This window comes from Mirounga leonina, unplaced genomic scaffold (assembly GCF_011800145.1).
Source record: "Mirounga leonina isolate KUSES-001 unplaced genomic scaffold, KU_Mleo_1.0 Mir_125, whole genome shotgun sequence".
Lineage (NCBI taxonomy): Eukaryota > Metazoa > Chordata > Mammalia > Carnivora > Phocidae > Mirounga > Mirounga leonina.
This window is the reverse complement of record NW_023270305.1, coordinates 66,276,035-66,293,530: the sequence shown is the minus strand read 5'-3', so window position 1 is coordinate 66,293,530 and position 17,496 is coordinate 66,276,035. Positions and strand designations below refer to the sequence as shown.

The 17,496-nt window shown below is 35.4% G+C and overlaps 1 protein-coding gene across 3 annotated transcripts in view; it reads right to left on the bottom strand.

Annotated features, from left to right (window-relative positions):
- Positions 1-494: 494 nt before the first annotated feature.
- SRBD1 (S1 RNA binding domain 1) overlaps positions 495-17,496 on the bottom strand; it is a 226,926-nt gene continuing 209,924 nt past the window's right edge. For 2 of the 3 annotated variants that reach the window (XR_004678603.1, XM_035001644.1), the window contains one exon: positions 495-644. Coding sequence is in view for 2 of the 3 variants with exons in the window: in XM_035001644.1 (XP_034857535.1) it covers positions 614-644 (31 nt within the window). In the remaining variant the exon portion in view is untranslated. The remainder of the gene's footprint in view (positions 645-17,496) is intronic. The other variant, XM_035001647.1, reaches the window with a different exon arrangement.

Genomic DNA, 17,496 nt, shown 5'->3' with positions numbered 1-17,496 from the left:
GAACTTTTATTTATTTATTTTTAGAGAGAGAGCATGCATTCACAAGCAGGGTGGGGCAGAGGGGTGGAGGGAGAGGGAGAATCTTAAGCAGATTCCATGCTCAGTGTGGAGCCCGATGCAGGGCTCGATCTTATGACTCTTCGATCATGACCCAAGCTGAAATCAAGAGTCAGATACTTAACCGACTGAGCCACCCAGATGTCCCAACTTGGTGAACTTTTGTGAGCGTCTCTGTAGGAAAAATTCCTAGCACTGGAAATGTTCTGCAGCCAGATTTTAAGCTCCTTCAGACCAGGAAAATGTATTAATCATCTTTCTTGTTCCTTTGCCTGGCATAGTCACAAAGTTGTGTATATGGTAAGGACTCAACGAATATTTGTTGAAATGAATTAATGACAAAGATACGATCCACACCATGAAATTATAAGCCCTAAGCATGAAGCAGACAACAACAAAATGGTTTGTAATAAAGAGGTAAGTGAAATGGTACCAACCTGGTAAAACTGCTGCAGGAATTCCAAATGGAAGGTGTAGAAGCTTTGATTTTTACCCCTTCTCCTACATCTGAGTTTTATACAGCATTGCCAATTAACGTCTTGTTCTAAGAGGCCAGCTATGGATAAGTCAGCCTTGCCTTCTTACTCCTAGAGATAACAAACAGGAGGAAGAGAAAGATCAAAAGGTCCTAGTCAGAACTTGCTCCTCTCACTGTGATTTTTGGGAGACATCTAGAACCTCATTTCCTAGATGGGCCTGATTTTGGAACACAATTTACTAGTAATCTGACTGGCTCAATATGTTTGTCAAAGATGAAAGAAAATTGCTTTAATTTGGAATTTTTAGATTGTCCTCTCTAAGATAATTTGGATCAGAGCTACTTAAGGACGTACCCCACGATAACCAGAGGTTTCTAAATTCCTACTGCACCACAGATATGAGGATCCCAGGCTTCTCTATGGGATGTGGGCCAACTGCTTTTGACTTTGAAGCTAGCTGGTATTTCACTAATATGATATCATCATGATCTTATTAGCATCTCAGCACAATACATAAGGGTTTATTATTGCCACTTAACAGATTGGGAAACTGAGGCATAAAGAAGTTGAGTAAGTACTTGGCATCCCATAATTCCTAAAAGGCAGATCTGGGCTTGAGTCTGGGTCTTTTAGTCTACCTTCTTCCCTTTGCTCCCAGGAGCAGATTTATCAGGCCCACACTTGCACCTCTCCTTCCTGGCCCTGGGAGAGTCCCTTACATTATGTTTATATGGTCACATATTTGTGTAAAATTTGCAAAAGTAAGATACTGAACTGTAGTTAAAAACTGGTCTCTTTTCATTTAGACTTTCGTCTCTGACTCATTCATCTAAGTGTTGGATGGTCTTCAAGTGGTGGGGGGCATTTTTAGGATCTAGCTAAAGGGAGTTGAATTGGGGGTACATTTAGTTCAGTTTTGGTCAGATACATTTATATGATTCACAATCACTTTTATGTCAAGTTATTGCTGGTTGTCCTTGTGCAAAACCAAACCAAACCAACAAAACCCTTAATTTTACTAAAATAATACATGCACATGGTAATAAATCAAATAATACAGGGGGCTTAGAGAAAAGTTAGACGATATTACAAGACTTATTACAAAAAGAAGTCTTCCCCACCCATCTGAGATAACAAATTTCAATTATTTGGGGCAACCTCTTTTGACATTTATCTCCATATTTTTAATTGATATCCTAATACGCTGATTTTTTAAGTAAGAAAACTGGTGAACAGTTTCCTTATATACATTATTTTAAAATAACTTCTTTTTCAATAGAAAAATTTGGTTTATATATCATAAATATTAAATATTCTATTAAAATTATAATAAAATATTTTATAATACTCTATATTAGACATTATCTATTGATTTCTTATATTATTAGATAAAGCAATAGCTCTCTTAAGCCTATCCATGTCCTCTCCCCCATTTTCTTTTTTTTTTTTAAGATTTTATTTATTTATTTCAGAGAGAGAGAGAAAGAGAAAGCATGAGCAGGGGGAGGGGCAAGGGAGAGGGAAAGGCAGACTCCTCCTGAGCAGGGAGCCCGACACAGGGCTCGATCCTGGAACCCCAGGATCATGACCTGAGCCGAAGGCAGACACTTAACCGACTGAGCCACCCATGTGCCCCTCCCATTTTCTTTTCAGTTATGTTTTAATTTTTGATGAAATCAATAGTCAAAGTTTATATGTTATATGACAGGGATAATATTTTTGTTTATTTAAATTAATACATTTTATTTTTCCCCTTAAATAATTACTCCCAACAGAAAAGCAAGCATATACTCACCAAAAAGACAAGTACAAGAATATTCATAGCAAAATTATTTATAGTTGCCTCCTCCTAAAACCTTTCAAATAAATGCCCCCTTGTAGTAAAGTGGATACATTGCAATATACTCATATAACTGAGTACATGTATGATAATGAATGGGCTCCTATTACATGCAACATGACTGAATCTCAAAAATACAATGCTGAGCAAAAGAAATCAGACACATTATAGTATATGAATCCAATTACATGACACACTTGACACACGACAACAGCCAAAACTAATATATTCAGTTAGAACTGAGTATAATGGATGCCCTTGAGTGACTGTAAGAAGGTAAGCAGAGGCCTCTGAGTGCTGGTAATGTTCTATTTTTTGATCTAGGTCCTTTTAGTATGAGTATATTTATATGCTTACTTTGTGAAATTCAACAGTTGGCACACTTATAATTTTTTGTATTTCCGCATTTTGTATTCCATAAAAAAATTATTCTAAAAATATCATTTAAAAAGGATATTTATACCTCTATTATTAAATGATATCTTATGACCTCCCAACTTTGAAGGGTTTTGTTATGCTTATACTAACAATTCATGTCTTTTTCCTTCCCCTCTCAACTTTGTTACTTCATTCCCTTTTCATAATATCTTGGTTTAGATATTTACATTCTCTTCTGTAATCAAAAAACCCACATTTGTTTTAATTTTAGTTCTACAATGAATTCAATGCTTACCACCAGATTATTTTACTGTAGTTTTCCTAGTTTTCTCTTAGGTAACTAAAGAACATGCCCTTATTCACACACACACACACACACCAACCCTAATATTTATTTTTATTTGGGTGTATGCCTCCTCACTGTCACTAGCCAAACACTTGCTGATCAATTATTCTTTTTACCTGTGTTATTAGATTTATATTTATATATATATTTTTTATTATTTATATTTACATATTTGTATTATTGTTATAACTGGGATATGTTATAGATTTGAATGTAAATAATATACATAGCAACAATTATTAATAAACTTTTTGTAGGTCTCCCACTTACTGGTGGTCTAATACTTTCCTTTTGCTAAGACTCTCCACAGAGTAGTTTAAATTTCATTCTTAAAAATAGAACATTTATCCAGAGAATGAAAAGACAAGTCACAGCTGGAGCGAAAATATTTGCAAAAGATATATCTGATAAAGGACTATTATCCAAAATAAAGAGAACACTTAAAACTCAACAATAAGAAAACAAACTACCTGATTAAAAAATGGATCAAAGACCTTAGCAGACCTCACCAAAAAAGATATACAGACAGCAAAGAAGCACATGAAAAGATGCTCCATGTTATATGCCATCAGGGAAATGCAGATTAGAACAATGAGATACCACTACAAAACAGAACACCAACAACACAAAACGCTGGTCAGGACATGGAGCAACATGAACTCTCATTTATTGCTGCTGGAAATGTAAAATGGTATAGCACTTTAGAAGTCAGTTTGACAGTTTCTTACCAAACTAAACATGCTCTTACTATGCAATATAGAAATCCTGCTTAGTATTTACCTAAAGGGGTTGAAAACATGTCCACACAAAAACCTGCACATAAATGTTTACAGCAGATTTTTTTTTTTTTTTGTAATTGCCAAAACTTGGAAGCAAGCGAAATGTCTTTCAGTATGAATGGATAAACTGGAACATCCAAACAATGGAATATTATTTAGCACTAAAGTGAAATGAACAATCAAGCCATGAAAAGACATGGGGGAAACTTAAACGCATTTTACTAAGTAAAAAAAGCCAATATGAAAAGATTGCACTCTATGATTTCAACTACATCACATTCTGGAAAAGGCAAAACTATGGAGACAGTAAAAAGATCAGTGGTTTCCAGGGATTAGAGGAGAGGGAGAGATGAATTGGTATGCACAGGACTTTTAGGGCAGTGAAACTACTCTGTATACTGTAGTGGTGAAAACATCATTACACATTTGTCCAAACCCACAGAAGGTACCACAGCAGGAGTAATACCTACTGTAAACTATGGACTTTAGGTGATGATAATGTGTCAGAGTAGGTTCATCAGTTGTAACAAATGCACCGCTCTAGTGAGGGATGTTGATAATGGCAGAGGCTGTGCATGAGTGATGGCAGGAAATACATGGGAAATCTCTGTACCTTCTACTCAGTTGTGCTGTGACCTAAAACTGCTCTAAAAAAAAAAAGTCTATTAAAAAAAATAGGACATCTATCTCTGTACAGGTGTAGGATAAAATGTTCCCAAAACATAAACTAGAACATAATATCCTGAACTTTACAAAATCAACTTTATTTAATTAGGGATAATTCCTTCCTCTCAGATTTGATGTGCTTTTCTAATAATACCAAACATGTAATTATAAACATACTCCTTTTCAAGCACTAATAAATAACTTATCTCTATATAACAACTGTTGAGTACCCAACTCTTTTCACCTGTCTCGCTTTTTAAAGATATTTCAGGATGTCCTACAAACAGAAATTCAGCATGATTATTCTTTGTTCCCAAAGAATCTGCAAGTTTTATATCTGTGTTGTTGTTTTTTAAATCTCACTTTAACTTAAGCTACAAAAATGAGATTTCTCTAAAAATAACAAGAATAAATAATAGTAAATGATAAGTCTTAGGCTCCTTTGTCAAAACTATTGAAAATTGAAAAATTGAACGACTTTGAAGACTAGAAACAAAATTTTTTACAAGTTGGGTGGTTTCTAATTCCTGGGTTTTAACAAATTTGAGGAAGGATCTAATCAAATTACCAGTGATAGATCATTAATAACAATTTCTGATGATGACTACACGATTTTGGCATATAACTTGAAAGGATTTCCAAGCCATGAGTGACATTTTAAAAATAAAACTCGTTTTCCCTCTATCAATTATTTGTGTGAACAAGGATTCTCAGCTCTTACATCCATAAAATCTAAAAGGAAAAGAACTGATGCTAAGCCTGTTTCTGAAAATAAGTCATACTTAAATATTTACCTGTGGTTACATGAACTAATTGAGAATCCAATTAGCAACATCCAATATCATTAAATGATAATTTTCTAGTAAACTTTTACATTTTAATCATTATTTGTCAAAATTTACAATGTTTATTTTGTGTACTGCTGATAACTGCAATAACTGCAATAAACCACACAAAACAATATTTATGAGACTTATGGACATAGAAATGAAAACAAATTAAATTATAATTTGTATATTACTTTTGTTGCAAGAAACATGATAGGATAATCAATAAAAATGTTTAAGCATAATGATATTGCACTGGGATAAAATTATGTGAAAGAAGTGAAAAGAAAATAGAAGTTTAAGGAAAAAAGAAATGATGTACAAACATTTGACTACTAAAAAGAGCTCATTCATGTATTTTGGTGCCTATCAAAGCATTGTGATATTTAGAATGGAATGGATAATTTAAAAAAGTTATGTGAACTAAGTTTAATGTGGTTCTTGGGTTGTAGTTTGCTGAACCCTGGTCTAGATCTAGGGAAGTGATGGAGAAAATGTTAATAATGCCGATGAAACTTAAAAATATGTCACGTCTGTAGCCATTGCATTGTGAACAGAAAAAAAAAAAACACCTATTTCTTCCAGTATTCAAAAACTATGATCCAATTCCACAAATAAGTCACAAAGACCATTGGTAGATGAGTGAAGTTCCAACATATCTTCATTGTTTCACTTTCATCCGATTTGTTAAAGTCAACATTCATGCCGGAATTACACTTGGAGAGCCAGGTGTTACACATTTATCAGCGGCACACACTGCTGAACTCAAGTGTGTGATTCCCCATTTAGTCCATCTCTTTTTGTTTCTCAAACCAAATCTGGTCTCGGGGAAAGTTCTGGCATCAGCCTATGCATTTTCCTCTTGCTACTGGGCACAAAGGATCCAGTTTCACACTTGGAGACGTGTCCCTCAACTCTGAGAAACACTCCTGGTAGGTTGTTCTGAAATCCGCTTGCAAATGCATCTTCTCTGCTTCTTCCTGCATGCTCTCCTGCTTAAGCTTCATGGTTTTGTTTCTGTGGTTTCATCCGGACTGAATAATCTTTGCCTTTTAATCCAAGTACTTATATTTAAAGTAAATTATCGATGTTCACATCTACATCTCACCACGTGCTTTGTTTGTCCCATCTGTTCTATGCTGCTTTCGCTCTCCTTTCTTGCACTTGAAAAAAAAATCAGTCAAATGCTTTTAATCATTTTATTTCCCTTTTGAGTAGATTGTTAATTGTACATTATTTTACTATTCTTTTCATGGTTACCGTAGCGATTACAATACAACATGCATCTTGATTTGCTAGACTCTAACATAAACATATTTTCACTAATGCAAGGACTATAGAATGCTTTAATTTTTACTCTCTTCTTGCCTTTTGTGTTATTATTGTCATGAATTTTATTTCTACATTAAAATTTTTAAATTTTATTTATTTATTTATTTATTAGAGAGGGGGGAGGGGCAGAGGAAGAGGGAGAGGGAGAATCTCAAGCAGGCTCCACGTCTAGTGAAGAGCCCGATGCTGGGCTTGATCTCACAACCCTGAGATCATGACCTGAACTGAAGTCAAGAGTCAGATGCTTAACCAACTGAGCCACCCAGGCACCCTGAAAATTTTTTTTAAGTAAACTCTAAGCCACATGTAGGGCTCAAATTCACACCCTGAGATCAAGAGTTGCATGTTCCATTGACTGAGCCAGCCAGGCACCCCACTACATAAACACCTCAAGATAATAAGTATTTTATTTTGTTAATATTCAATATATTGATCTCCCCCCCCCACCCAGTTTTATGGTTTCGGGATAGGGGTAATGTTGTCTTCATAGAATGAACTGGGAAGTATTCCCCTCTTCAGTATTCTGAAATGTTTGTGTAGAATTAGTATTATTTCTTAGTAACTGTTTGGTTAATTTACCAGTAACGCCATCTAGATCTGAGGTTTTCTTTGTAGGAAGGTTTTAAACTAGAAATTCAATCTCTAACAGATATAGCATAATTCAGGTTACCTATTTCTTCTTAAGTGAGCTTTGGTGGTTTTTTCTTTTTTCTTTTCTTTTTTTTTTTTTTTTAAAGATTTTATTTATTTATTTGACAGAGAGAGGTAGAGGCACAGCGAGAGAGGGAACACAAGCAGGGGGGGTAGGAAAGAGAGAAGCAGGCTTCCCACCGAGCAGGGAGCCCGATGCGGGGCTCGATCCCAGGACCCTGAGATCATGACCGGAGCTGAAGGCAGTCGCTTAACCAACTGAGCCACCCAGGCGCCCCGGTGGTTTTTTCTTTTCAAGGAATTTATCTACTTGATCTAAGTTGTTGAACGGATTGGCATAAAGTTGTTCTTTTATTATTTTTCTTATCAATAGGCTCTATAGTTATGTTACTTCTCATTCCTGATAATGTAATGGGAACTTGGGTTTTCTTTTTCTTCCTCTTTTTTTAATCAGGCTGGCTAGAGGTTTACCTTTTTTTTTTTTCCTGAAAGAATCAGTTTTTGGTTTCATTGACTTTCTCTATTGTTTTTTCTGTTTTCCATTTCATTAATTTGGGCTCCTATATATTCTTTTCTTTCTTCTGCTTACTTTGGATTTCATTTGCTCCTTTTTTCGTTTCTTAATTTGGAAGCTGAGATCCTGATAGGACTTGAGGGGCAAGAATTCCAAAAACGGGGGGTACGTTCTGTACAACTTTTCCTTTCAGTGAATCTGCTGATAGCAAATGGCTTAGAAGCAAAGGGCAGCCCCTGAGAACCTGGGAAGCCAATCAAGTCTCAGGGCAATCTCTCAGAATGGGTGACAGAGTTAGAGATCAGTGCATACTAATGGGGAGGGGTCCTGGTATACATCTCAGACTTCCAGTAAAGACTCTGGAAGAGAAACACCACAGGTATATAGCTAAGATGGAAGTAGAACAGTGTGCTCAAAAGACTGAAGTCAGCTCATCCCAGACTGGTGTAGTCGTCTGTCCCTACTCTGCCTGCCAACTGGCAGGTAAATCTTCTCTGCAAGAAGAAAACATTAGCCAGAGCCTCAAATTATATCTACTATTTTCATATAGAAGATCTGGCATTCAATCAAAGGATTACCAGACACGCCAACTGATAGAATCAACGGACAAAAACCAAGGAGTATGACAGACTTCAGAACAAACTCACAAATGATACAGATATTGGAGTTCCCAGGCATGACTTCAATTATGATTACTATGTTCTAGAAAACATAGGGCAAAAAGAGACTTTCACTAGAGAACTAGAATCAATAATACTGAAAAGAGAGAATCAAATGTAAATTCTCAAATGGGAACATATAAATTGCTGAAATTAAAATTTCAATAGGAATTAAAAACTGAATAGACATAGAAGAGGATTAGTTAACCAAAAGATAGATCATTAGAGGGGATCTAGAGTAGAGGAGAGGAGAAAAGGATGGTTTCATGGGTATATGCAAATGTAAAACTTACCAAACTGCACATAAATATGTGCAATTTATTGAATGCCAATTATTCCTCAATAAAGATATATCACCTTTAATGGAGCAAAAATCAAAGTGGCATCAGATATAACTTTCTAGAATAGAGCAAAATTTTAAAAGTTCTCAGAGAAAAAATGACCTTTGGTCTAGAAGTCTATGCTCAGCTAAACTAGCACTCAAGTAAGAATGTAGATTAATGGCTATTTTCAGACATGTAAGTCCCAAGGTATTTGTATCCCATGCACACTTTCTAAAGAAAAAAATTAAGAATGTATTTAGTTAAACAAAAAAAGAAGTACGGGAGAAGGTGAAGCTTCAAGAAAGTGACACCTACGTAGGAGTGTGACTAAAAAAAAAAAAAAAAAAAAATCCCAGATGACAGATGAGCAGTAGACTTTGAAAGCAACTACTCCCATTTGGACCCCAGCAAGGAACCTTCAAGAAGAAAGTAGATTTTTATCAAAAAAGTTAGTATAGTATAGTATAGGAAAAAAGATGGACTTTTTCAAACAGAGAAAGACATGTATCATATGATCTCACTGATATGAGGAATTCTTAATCGCAGGAAACAAACTGAGTGTTGTTGGAGTGGGGGGTGGGGTGGGAGGGATGGGGGGACTGGGTGATAGACACTGGGGAGGGTATGTGCTCTGGTAAGCACTGTGAATTGTGCAAGACTGTTGAATCTCAGATCTGTACCTCTGAAACAAATAACGCAATATATGTTAAGAAAAAAAAAAAGAAGAAGAAGAAGAAGAAGGTAGCGGGAGGGGAAGAATGAAGCGGGGGAAATCAGAGGGGTAGACGAACCATGAGAGACGATGGACTCTGAAAAACAAACAGGGTTCTAGAGGGGAGGGGGGTGGGAGGATGGGTTAGCCTGGTGGTGGGTATTTAGGAGGGCACATTCTGCATGGAGCACTGGGTGTTGTGCACAAACAATGAATCACGGAACACTTCATCTAAAACTAATGTTGTAATGTAAGGGGATTAACATAAGAATAAAAAAATTAAAAAAAAAAGATGGACTTTTTAATGTTACAGTGAATGTAATATTGCATATGTCAGAAATAATGTATATATTGAAAAGGAAAAAAAGGTAATTAAAAGCCTGGAGGGGGCACTCTATAGAAAATGTGAAGCAACTAAAATATAGTATACTTTTCTCAGAGTATAAGAGAATTCATTTCATATGATACTTGGAACATTCTCCTTCAAGAGTTAGTGGCATAGAATTATGTTTCCTTCTCTGAGGTCCCAAAGATACTATTTTACCCCACAGTTCACAATATTTAGAGTCCAAAAAATTTAACGAATTGCTATTCTTTTCTAGGTTTTAGAACCAGTTTACAAACAAACCAACAAAGCCAAAACAAAACAAAACAAAAACAAAACACCCAGACACTTCATTGCAGTTACAAAGAATATAAATGCTTTAAATCTCAATGCTGTAAAAATACTGGAATGCTAACAGATGTGGAAGGGTAACAGAAAATAGAGTAAAGAAACAAAAAATAAAGAAAAAAGGGTGAAGGAATTGCAGATACCTTTATTTTCTTACTTTACAAAGTAGTGAATCAAAATACATACAGTCTAAAGTTGGGCAAGAAAAGAGGGCTTACATATATTAAAGCTTAAAAAATAACCAGGAGAAGACCTAAATAATAAAACTATCAGTCTCACATTTTAAGATGGAAGAATAAAGAAATCTCTGACTCTGTTATGGACTGAACGTTTGTGTCCCCCACCACAATTCATACATTGACACCTGTTCCTCCAGTGTGACGGAATTAGAAGGCAGGGTCTCTGGGAGGAAATAGGGTGAGTGGGGGCCCCATGAATGTAGTAAGTGCCCTTGTAAGAGTTGGAGTTTGCTTCCTCTCTCTGTTCTCTCAGTGAGGAGTCTGCAGCCTTGAAGAGGGCTCTCACCAGAACCCAATCATGATCTCAGACTTCCAGCCTCCAGAACTGTGAGAATAAACTTCTGATGTTTATAAGTCACCTAGTTTATGGTATATTGTTACAGCAGCTGGAGCTAAGACAGGCACTGTCTGCTTTCTAAAACCAATCAGAAACAACAAGGGTAAAAAATGAAATAAAAACTCTATCTATGAGGGCGCCTGGGTGGCTCAGATGGTTAAGCCTCTGCCTTCGGCTCAGGTCATGGTCCCAGGGTCCTGGGATCGAGTCCCGCATCAGGCTCCCTGCTCCTTGGGAGCCTGCTTCTCCCTCTGCCTCTCTCTCTCTCTCTCTCTCTCTGTCTCTCATGAATAAATAAATAAAATCTTTAAAAAAAAACCAAAACTCTATCTATGAGGAATCAGGCAACACTTATGATCTGAACCTTTTTACTTATAAAGAAGGGCTGCCAAGTACAGTGAAAATTAGGTCAGAGAAAGGGTGCCAAGAGACAATATCCATGGTTGCAGATCTCAAGCAGAGGCAACAAGGCACAGTTTTCCAAGTTAGTTAGTGTACCCTGAGGAGCAAAAGCAATAGTTACTTGTTTTAAAGAAGGCTGACGTTTGCAAACTGGTTCTAGAATTCTCCATGACTCCCTTTTGAAACCACACAGACATGACATTCTTGCAAAAAAAAAATTCTGGAAGTAGGGAAACTAGGTTAATGGATGGAACTGAAGTTACCAATTCTATTCAATCAATATTGTGTAAAGTCTGAATCCACACTCACAATACACTCCACTAGACCTTGTGTATGTAGGCCTTTACTGTGAGTTAGGACTTGTTAGCCTAGAAGTTGTTCAAAGCCTCTGATGCCTCTCTCGTATTATCTTTCCCCATATAGGTGGTTCAGAAAGGACTGTATCCAAAAATGAGAATAACAAAAAAGGATCAGGAATGGTTTCACAACCTTATGCATATGCTAAAAAAATATCAAGTTGTATGCTCTAAGTGGATAGATTATATTTTATGTGAATTATATTTCAATAAAGCTTTCAAAAAAGGAACGAGGAGACAAAACCATTGCAGGAAAAAAGACAAAAGAAATAAGAAAACAAATTCAACATATGTCAGAAAACTGTGGAATGGTTGAAAAATGTGACTAAAAATGTGACTAAGTGGTTGGAAAATGTGACTAAAAACTGTGGAATGGTTGAAAAATGTGACTAAAATATGGATTCAAAGAACTTGGTGAAAAAGTGGCCTCCATGAGTTAAGAGTTCAAAGCACAGGTAAAAGGACTGAAGGAAGAAATGATAAGACAACTTCGGATAAGATAAAATTGACCCGAATGAGCCCAGGGAAGATGTAGAAAAAAAATTTTTATTCTTAAACTGTTACTCAATTTTCACAGAAATGGAAACTGCAGAAAGAAGAAGAGATATTGTTGAAAACAAGCTAAAGAAATGGGAAGATAGTCTTAAGAAAACTTGAGTAACAGGGCACCTGGGTGGCTCAGTTGGTTAAGCAACTGCCTTCGGCTCAGGTCATGATCCTGGAGTCCCTGGATCGAGTCCCGCATCGGAATCCCTGCTCGGCAGGGTGTCTGCTTCTCCCTCTGACCCTAACCCCTCTCATGTGCTCTCTCTCATTCTCTCTCTCAAATAAATAAATAAAATCTTTAAAAAAAAAAAAAGAAAACTTGAGTAACAGCTTAACAGTTACAGTTTAAGAATATAAATAACATTTGTAAAAAAATCAAAAAGAAAAAAAAGAATTTTAAAGAATTATAGGGAAAAATCACCTACATGGAAGACAGATAAGAAAGGGTTAATGTTCAATATTCATTCAGAAGACAACAGAACAATCAGCACACAAAAAACATTCACAGTATAATTCAAGAAAATTTTTTTGAAATAAAACAACTTGAATCTATAGATTTGAACAGGCACACCATCTTCCAGGAAGAACCAACAAAGATTAATCAGCACTAGAAGATGTCCTAATAAAGTTACTAGACTTCAAAGATATGATCTTTCAGACAGAAAATCAAATCACCTCAAGGGGAAGAGATAGAAATCAGGATGCTTCATACTTCTTTAAAGCACTATTCAATACTGTAGAAATTCACGGTCTTCAAAATTCTAAGGGATACTCTGATCCAAGAATTTTATTTCCAGCCAAAGTATAGTTTAAGCATAAAGGCAACATGCAGATGATTTGAAACATACAAATACCTAGAGAACACAATTCCTAGGAATCTTTCTTGAAAAAACTACTAAAAATAGCCTCTGTCAATTGAGACAAATGGAAAATGAAAATAATTAAGTGTCCAATTCAGTAAGTTAGAAAAGGAACAACACAGCAATCCTAAGAACAAAGGCAACGAGATACTTATAAAGATAAAAACAACAATTTAAGAATTAGAAAACAGGAGAACTATAGACCAAATAAACATATCCTAGAGAATATTCTTAAAGAAAAATAAAAAGGTAAAGATCTAGGAAAGCTAGCCGAACAATATAAATAAAAAAGGAAGAAGCACATATATAAATGTAAAAAATGAGTATGGAGAAATGAGCATAGATACTTAGGAAATTAAATCATGAGAATATATTGTTCGGCTTTATGCAAATATATGTAATACATAATTAGGGAAATATAAATTATTAAAACTGACCCCAGAAAAGGAAGAAAATACAAATAGATCAATTTTCAGAAAATTTTATGAGTGAATTCTATTAAGAAATATGTAACTCTAATATTATTTAAATGGTTCTAGACAATTAAAAGGAACATTTCCAAAATCTTTTTGTCGATTCAGTATAACATTGAGACAGTCCAATCCCTAAACACTGTAAAGAAAATATCGGCCAATTGATTCTAGCACATTAATCAAATATATCATGATTAAGTAAAACTCATACCTAAAATGCAAAGATGGCTCAATATTAAGATGATTATTGTAATACAACTTAAACATATGTCAAAAAAGAAATACTATATGAACATTCCTGTACCTGCTGAAAAGGCATCTAAAAAAATCTATCCATATAGGTAATAGATGAATAGTTTCTTAGCATGAAAAATATACATATATCATTTCAAAGGCTAGAAACCATATAGTGAAACATTGAGTCCCATTAAAATCAGAAACAAAACTAGAATGCACATTATTACCAGTATTATTTAGCTTTGGCCAATACTAGCCAATGTCATTAGAGAAGTAAAAAAAAAAAAAAATATATATATATATATATATATATATATATATATATATATAAAATCATGAAGGAAAAGGAAGAAAACATTACTATTTACAAATAAGATGATGCTATGGCAGAAAATTCAGGAAAGTCAACTTAAAAAAAATTATTGTTACCAAGAGTAAGATAATTTAGTAAGGTGGCTGAGAACAAAATTAAAACACAATTAATAGTTCTCCAATATATGAATGATTATCTAGAAAATATAACAAAAATACCCAATTTACAAAAACAAGAAACAAAATACCTAGGAATAAATCTAAGAAATAGGTAAGATTCACATGATGAAAATGTAGAAACACTATGAAAGGTCATTTAAAAAGATTTTAATAAATAGACATATTCTTAGGTAAAGATATGATGGCAATCCTTTATAAATAAATATGTAAATTGAACTTTCTCAGGAAAAATACCAATACCCATTACTTTGGGAATAAAGCAAGGAAACAGTAATGAAGGAGGACTAGCCCTACCAGATACTAAAAGGTATTATAAACATTATAGTAATTAAAAGTTTGATATCTCCATGCTCAGCCAGGAGTCTGCTTGTTCCTCTCCCTCTGCTCCTCCCCCATCTCATGCCCTTGCTCTCTCTAAAATAAATAAATAAAAGTCTTAAAAAAAGAAAAGGCGGGGTGGAGCCTGGGTGGCTCAGTCAGTTGAGCATCTGACTCTTGGTTTTGGGCTTGGGTCATTATCTTGGGGTCGTGGGATTGAACCCTGGGTCGGCTCTGCACTCAGTGCGGGGTCTGCCTGTCCCTCTCTCCCTCTGCTCCTCCCCTAGCTCATGCTCTCTCTCTCTTTCAAAGAAATAAATAAAATCTTAAAAAAAAGTTTGGTATCAGCAGATGAACAGTAAGATCTATGGAAAAGAATACATATCCCAGAAATAGATGCAAATAAATATTGGGATTAGTTCCTGATAAAAGCTGGCATTTCAAACTAGTGGGGTAAAATGATATATTTAATAAATAGGATAAGAGGGTAGCCATCTGGAAAATATGAAATTGGATTCTCTCTTTCACTTACACCAAATTAAATTCTAGATAGATATATATTTAAAAGAGAAAAATAAACATAAAGGTAAAAGAAATGATACATTTGATTTTACAAAAATTTTGATTTTTATGACAAAAATTTCCAATTATATTTTTCTTTCCAAATACTCATTTGGTTTCTTTTATCAGACCTACTTGATCACTTAAAAAATATTTTCTCCTTCTTCAAATGAATTGTGTTCAACCTCTTCTTTCATTAAAACATATTAAAAACACTTATTTTGTAATCTGTGTCTAATTCCAATGTGCAAAGGGTTTGACTCATTCAGCTGTTTTTTCCTGCTGCTTCTTACAGTGGCTTGTTTCTTGTTTTGTTTGTTTCCTTTTAAATTTTTTATTGTGATATCATATTCCTTGAACTTTCCGGAGAGAATTCTGCAGAGACTTGCATTCACTTCTGCAGATGCCCAGGGGCACAGTAATTTTAAACAATATTCTCAGCTTGAGGATTTTGAGATCACTTCAGTAGTATGAAGCAGTTTTATTATTTTTGGTAGTTTGTATATTTCTTCTTTTTTCTTTTTTAGTTCTAAGTATTTTCTAATTTCCACTTTGATTTCTTCTTTGACTGATGTATTATTTAGAAGTATTCTTAAACTTCCAAACATTTGTTATTGTTTTTTGCTACCTCAATCTCCTCTGCCAGCATGCTGCAAGTGAATCTTTATCACCACTACCTTATTCAGGCCTTGGTTACCTCTTTTTTGTAATAGAATAACCACTATGCTTGATCTATAGCACCAATACTGTCTTTACACTTAGGGGAGAATGCTCTTTATTCTTCGTGTATTTTTTTAAAAAACTGTATATAGGAGTGTGTCTAATCCTGATCTTACAAAATTATTCCAGAGGAAAATTCACAGACAAAACTTAGCAAGGATATCAGTGATGAATTGTATCACCTGCTTCACCTGAAACAATAGAGCCCATTGAATTAGGGCAGTCAAACATGCTTCCTCTAAGGACACATAATTGATTTGTTTAATTTCTGCAAGGTCATCTGCCCTGGGAACGGGCAGGGGGATTCTGCATTCCCTTCCATGGTTTGTAACCTCATCCCTGACAGCTGCAGGGACACGTGCATGGAGAAGAATCTCTCCTCTTCCTTCCCCCCTCCTCCCTGGCATCCACACATAACTTTGTGGCAATTTACTTTTATCACCATGTCCTGCAATGAGCTTTACTTGCTTAGGCATCATGTTCTCCACAGAGGCTTGCCATGGGAAAAGTCTCTCCTTCTGAGCCCCCTCAGATCATCAGACCAGGCATTTTTCCCCATCTTGGGTTCATCCTTGGATTGATATCAGTTCATCAACAAGTCCTAATGAGTGTACTTACCCATGTGGACTGAGTCAGTGCCTATTCACACTAACTTAGACAATCCCAGTTCCAGAAGGCAAAATACAAGACAACAGAGCCAAAAATCAAGCGAAACCCAGGCTCGCGTGAACCTGTACTTTAATTGCTGCAACTGCTTCCTAACTTACCTCCTGGATTTCTCTACCCCTCGCATCCCCCCACAGTGCATATGTCTGCTAGAGCAACTTGCCTCAAATATTGCTGCACATGGTTAAATGTTCACCAGTCCCTTTCCCCACTCAAAATCTTTAGTGGATCCTCTTTGCTTAGAAAAAAAGGTACAAATTAAGAGAACCAGAAATGGTGGATTAAAAGGTTAATATAACGAACTCTATAAGATGAAGTTTCTTGCTTTCCTCTCTTTTATCAGGTTCTTTAATAAACATAAAATTATATAGTCATCATTATACCAATGTATTATTGTTGGGTTTGTAACACATATAGATGTAACAATAATATAACAATAATAAGAACAAAAAAGGGCGGAGGGAATAGTTATATAGGGCTGATGTTTCTGCACCTCACTGGGAATAAGTTACTGTAAATGTGAGGTCGGTTGATACCTACTATCTTATCTGGTAAGCCTACAGAAACACTAAGAAAATAATTCCAGACAAAGACATCACAAGTAAAGAAAACAGATCAACATCTGTTATGAATACAGATGCAAAAACCCTCAACAATAAACTAGCAAACCAAATCCAGTAATATATAAAAAGGTTAATTCAGTGTGTAAGTTTGTTAGAGCTGCCATAACAAAGTATCACAACATGATGGCTTAAACAACAAAAATTTATTCTCTCACAGTTCTGGAGGCTAGAAGTCTGAGATCAATGTGTTGGCTGGGCTGGTTCCTTCTGACGGTGCTAGGGAAGTCTGTTCCAGGCCTCTCCTACCCTCTGGTAGTTCTTCCATTTATGGTAGTATAACTCCAATCTTCACATGACATTCTCCCTGTGTGCATGTCTGTGTCCAAATTTCTTCTTTTTATAAGGACATGAGTCAATTAGATTAGGGGCCCATCTCAATTGAGAATGACCTAATCTTAACTACTTACATGCTCAACAGCCCTATTTGTAA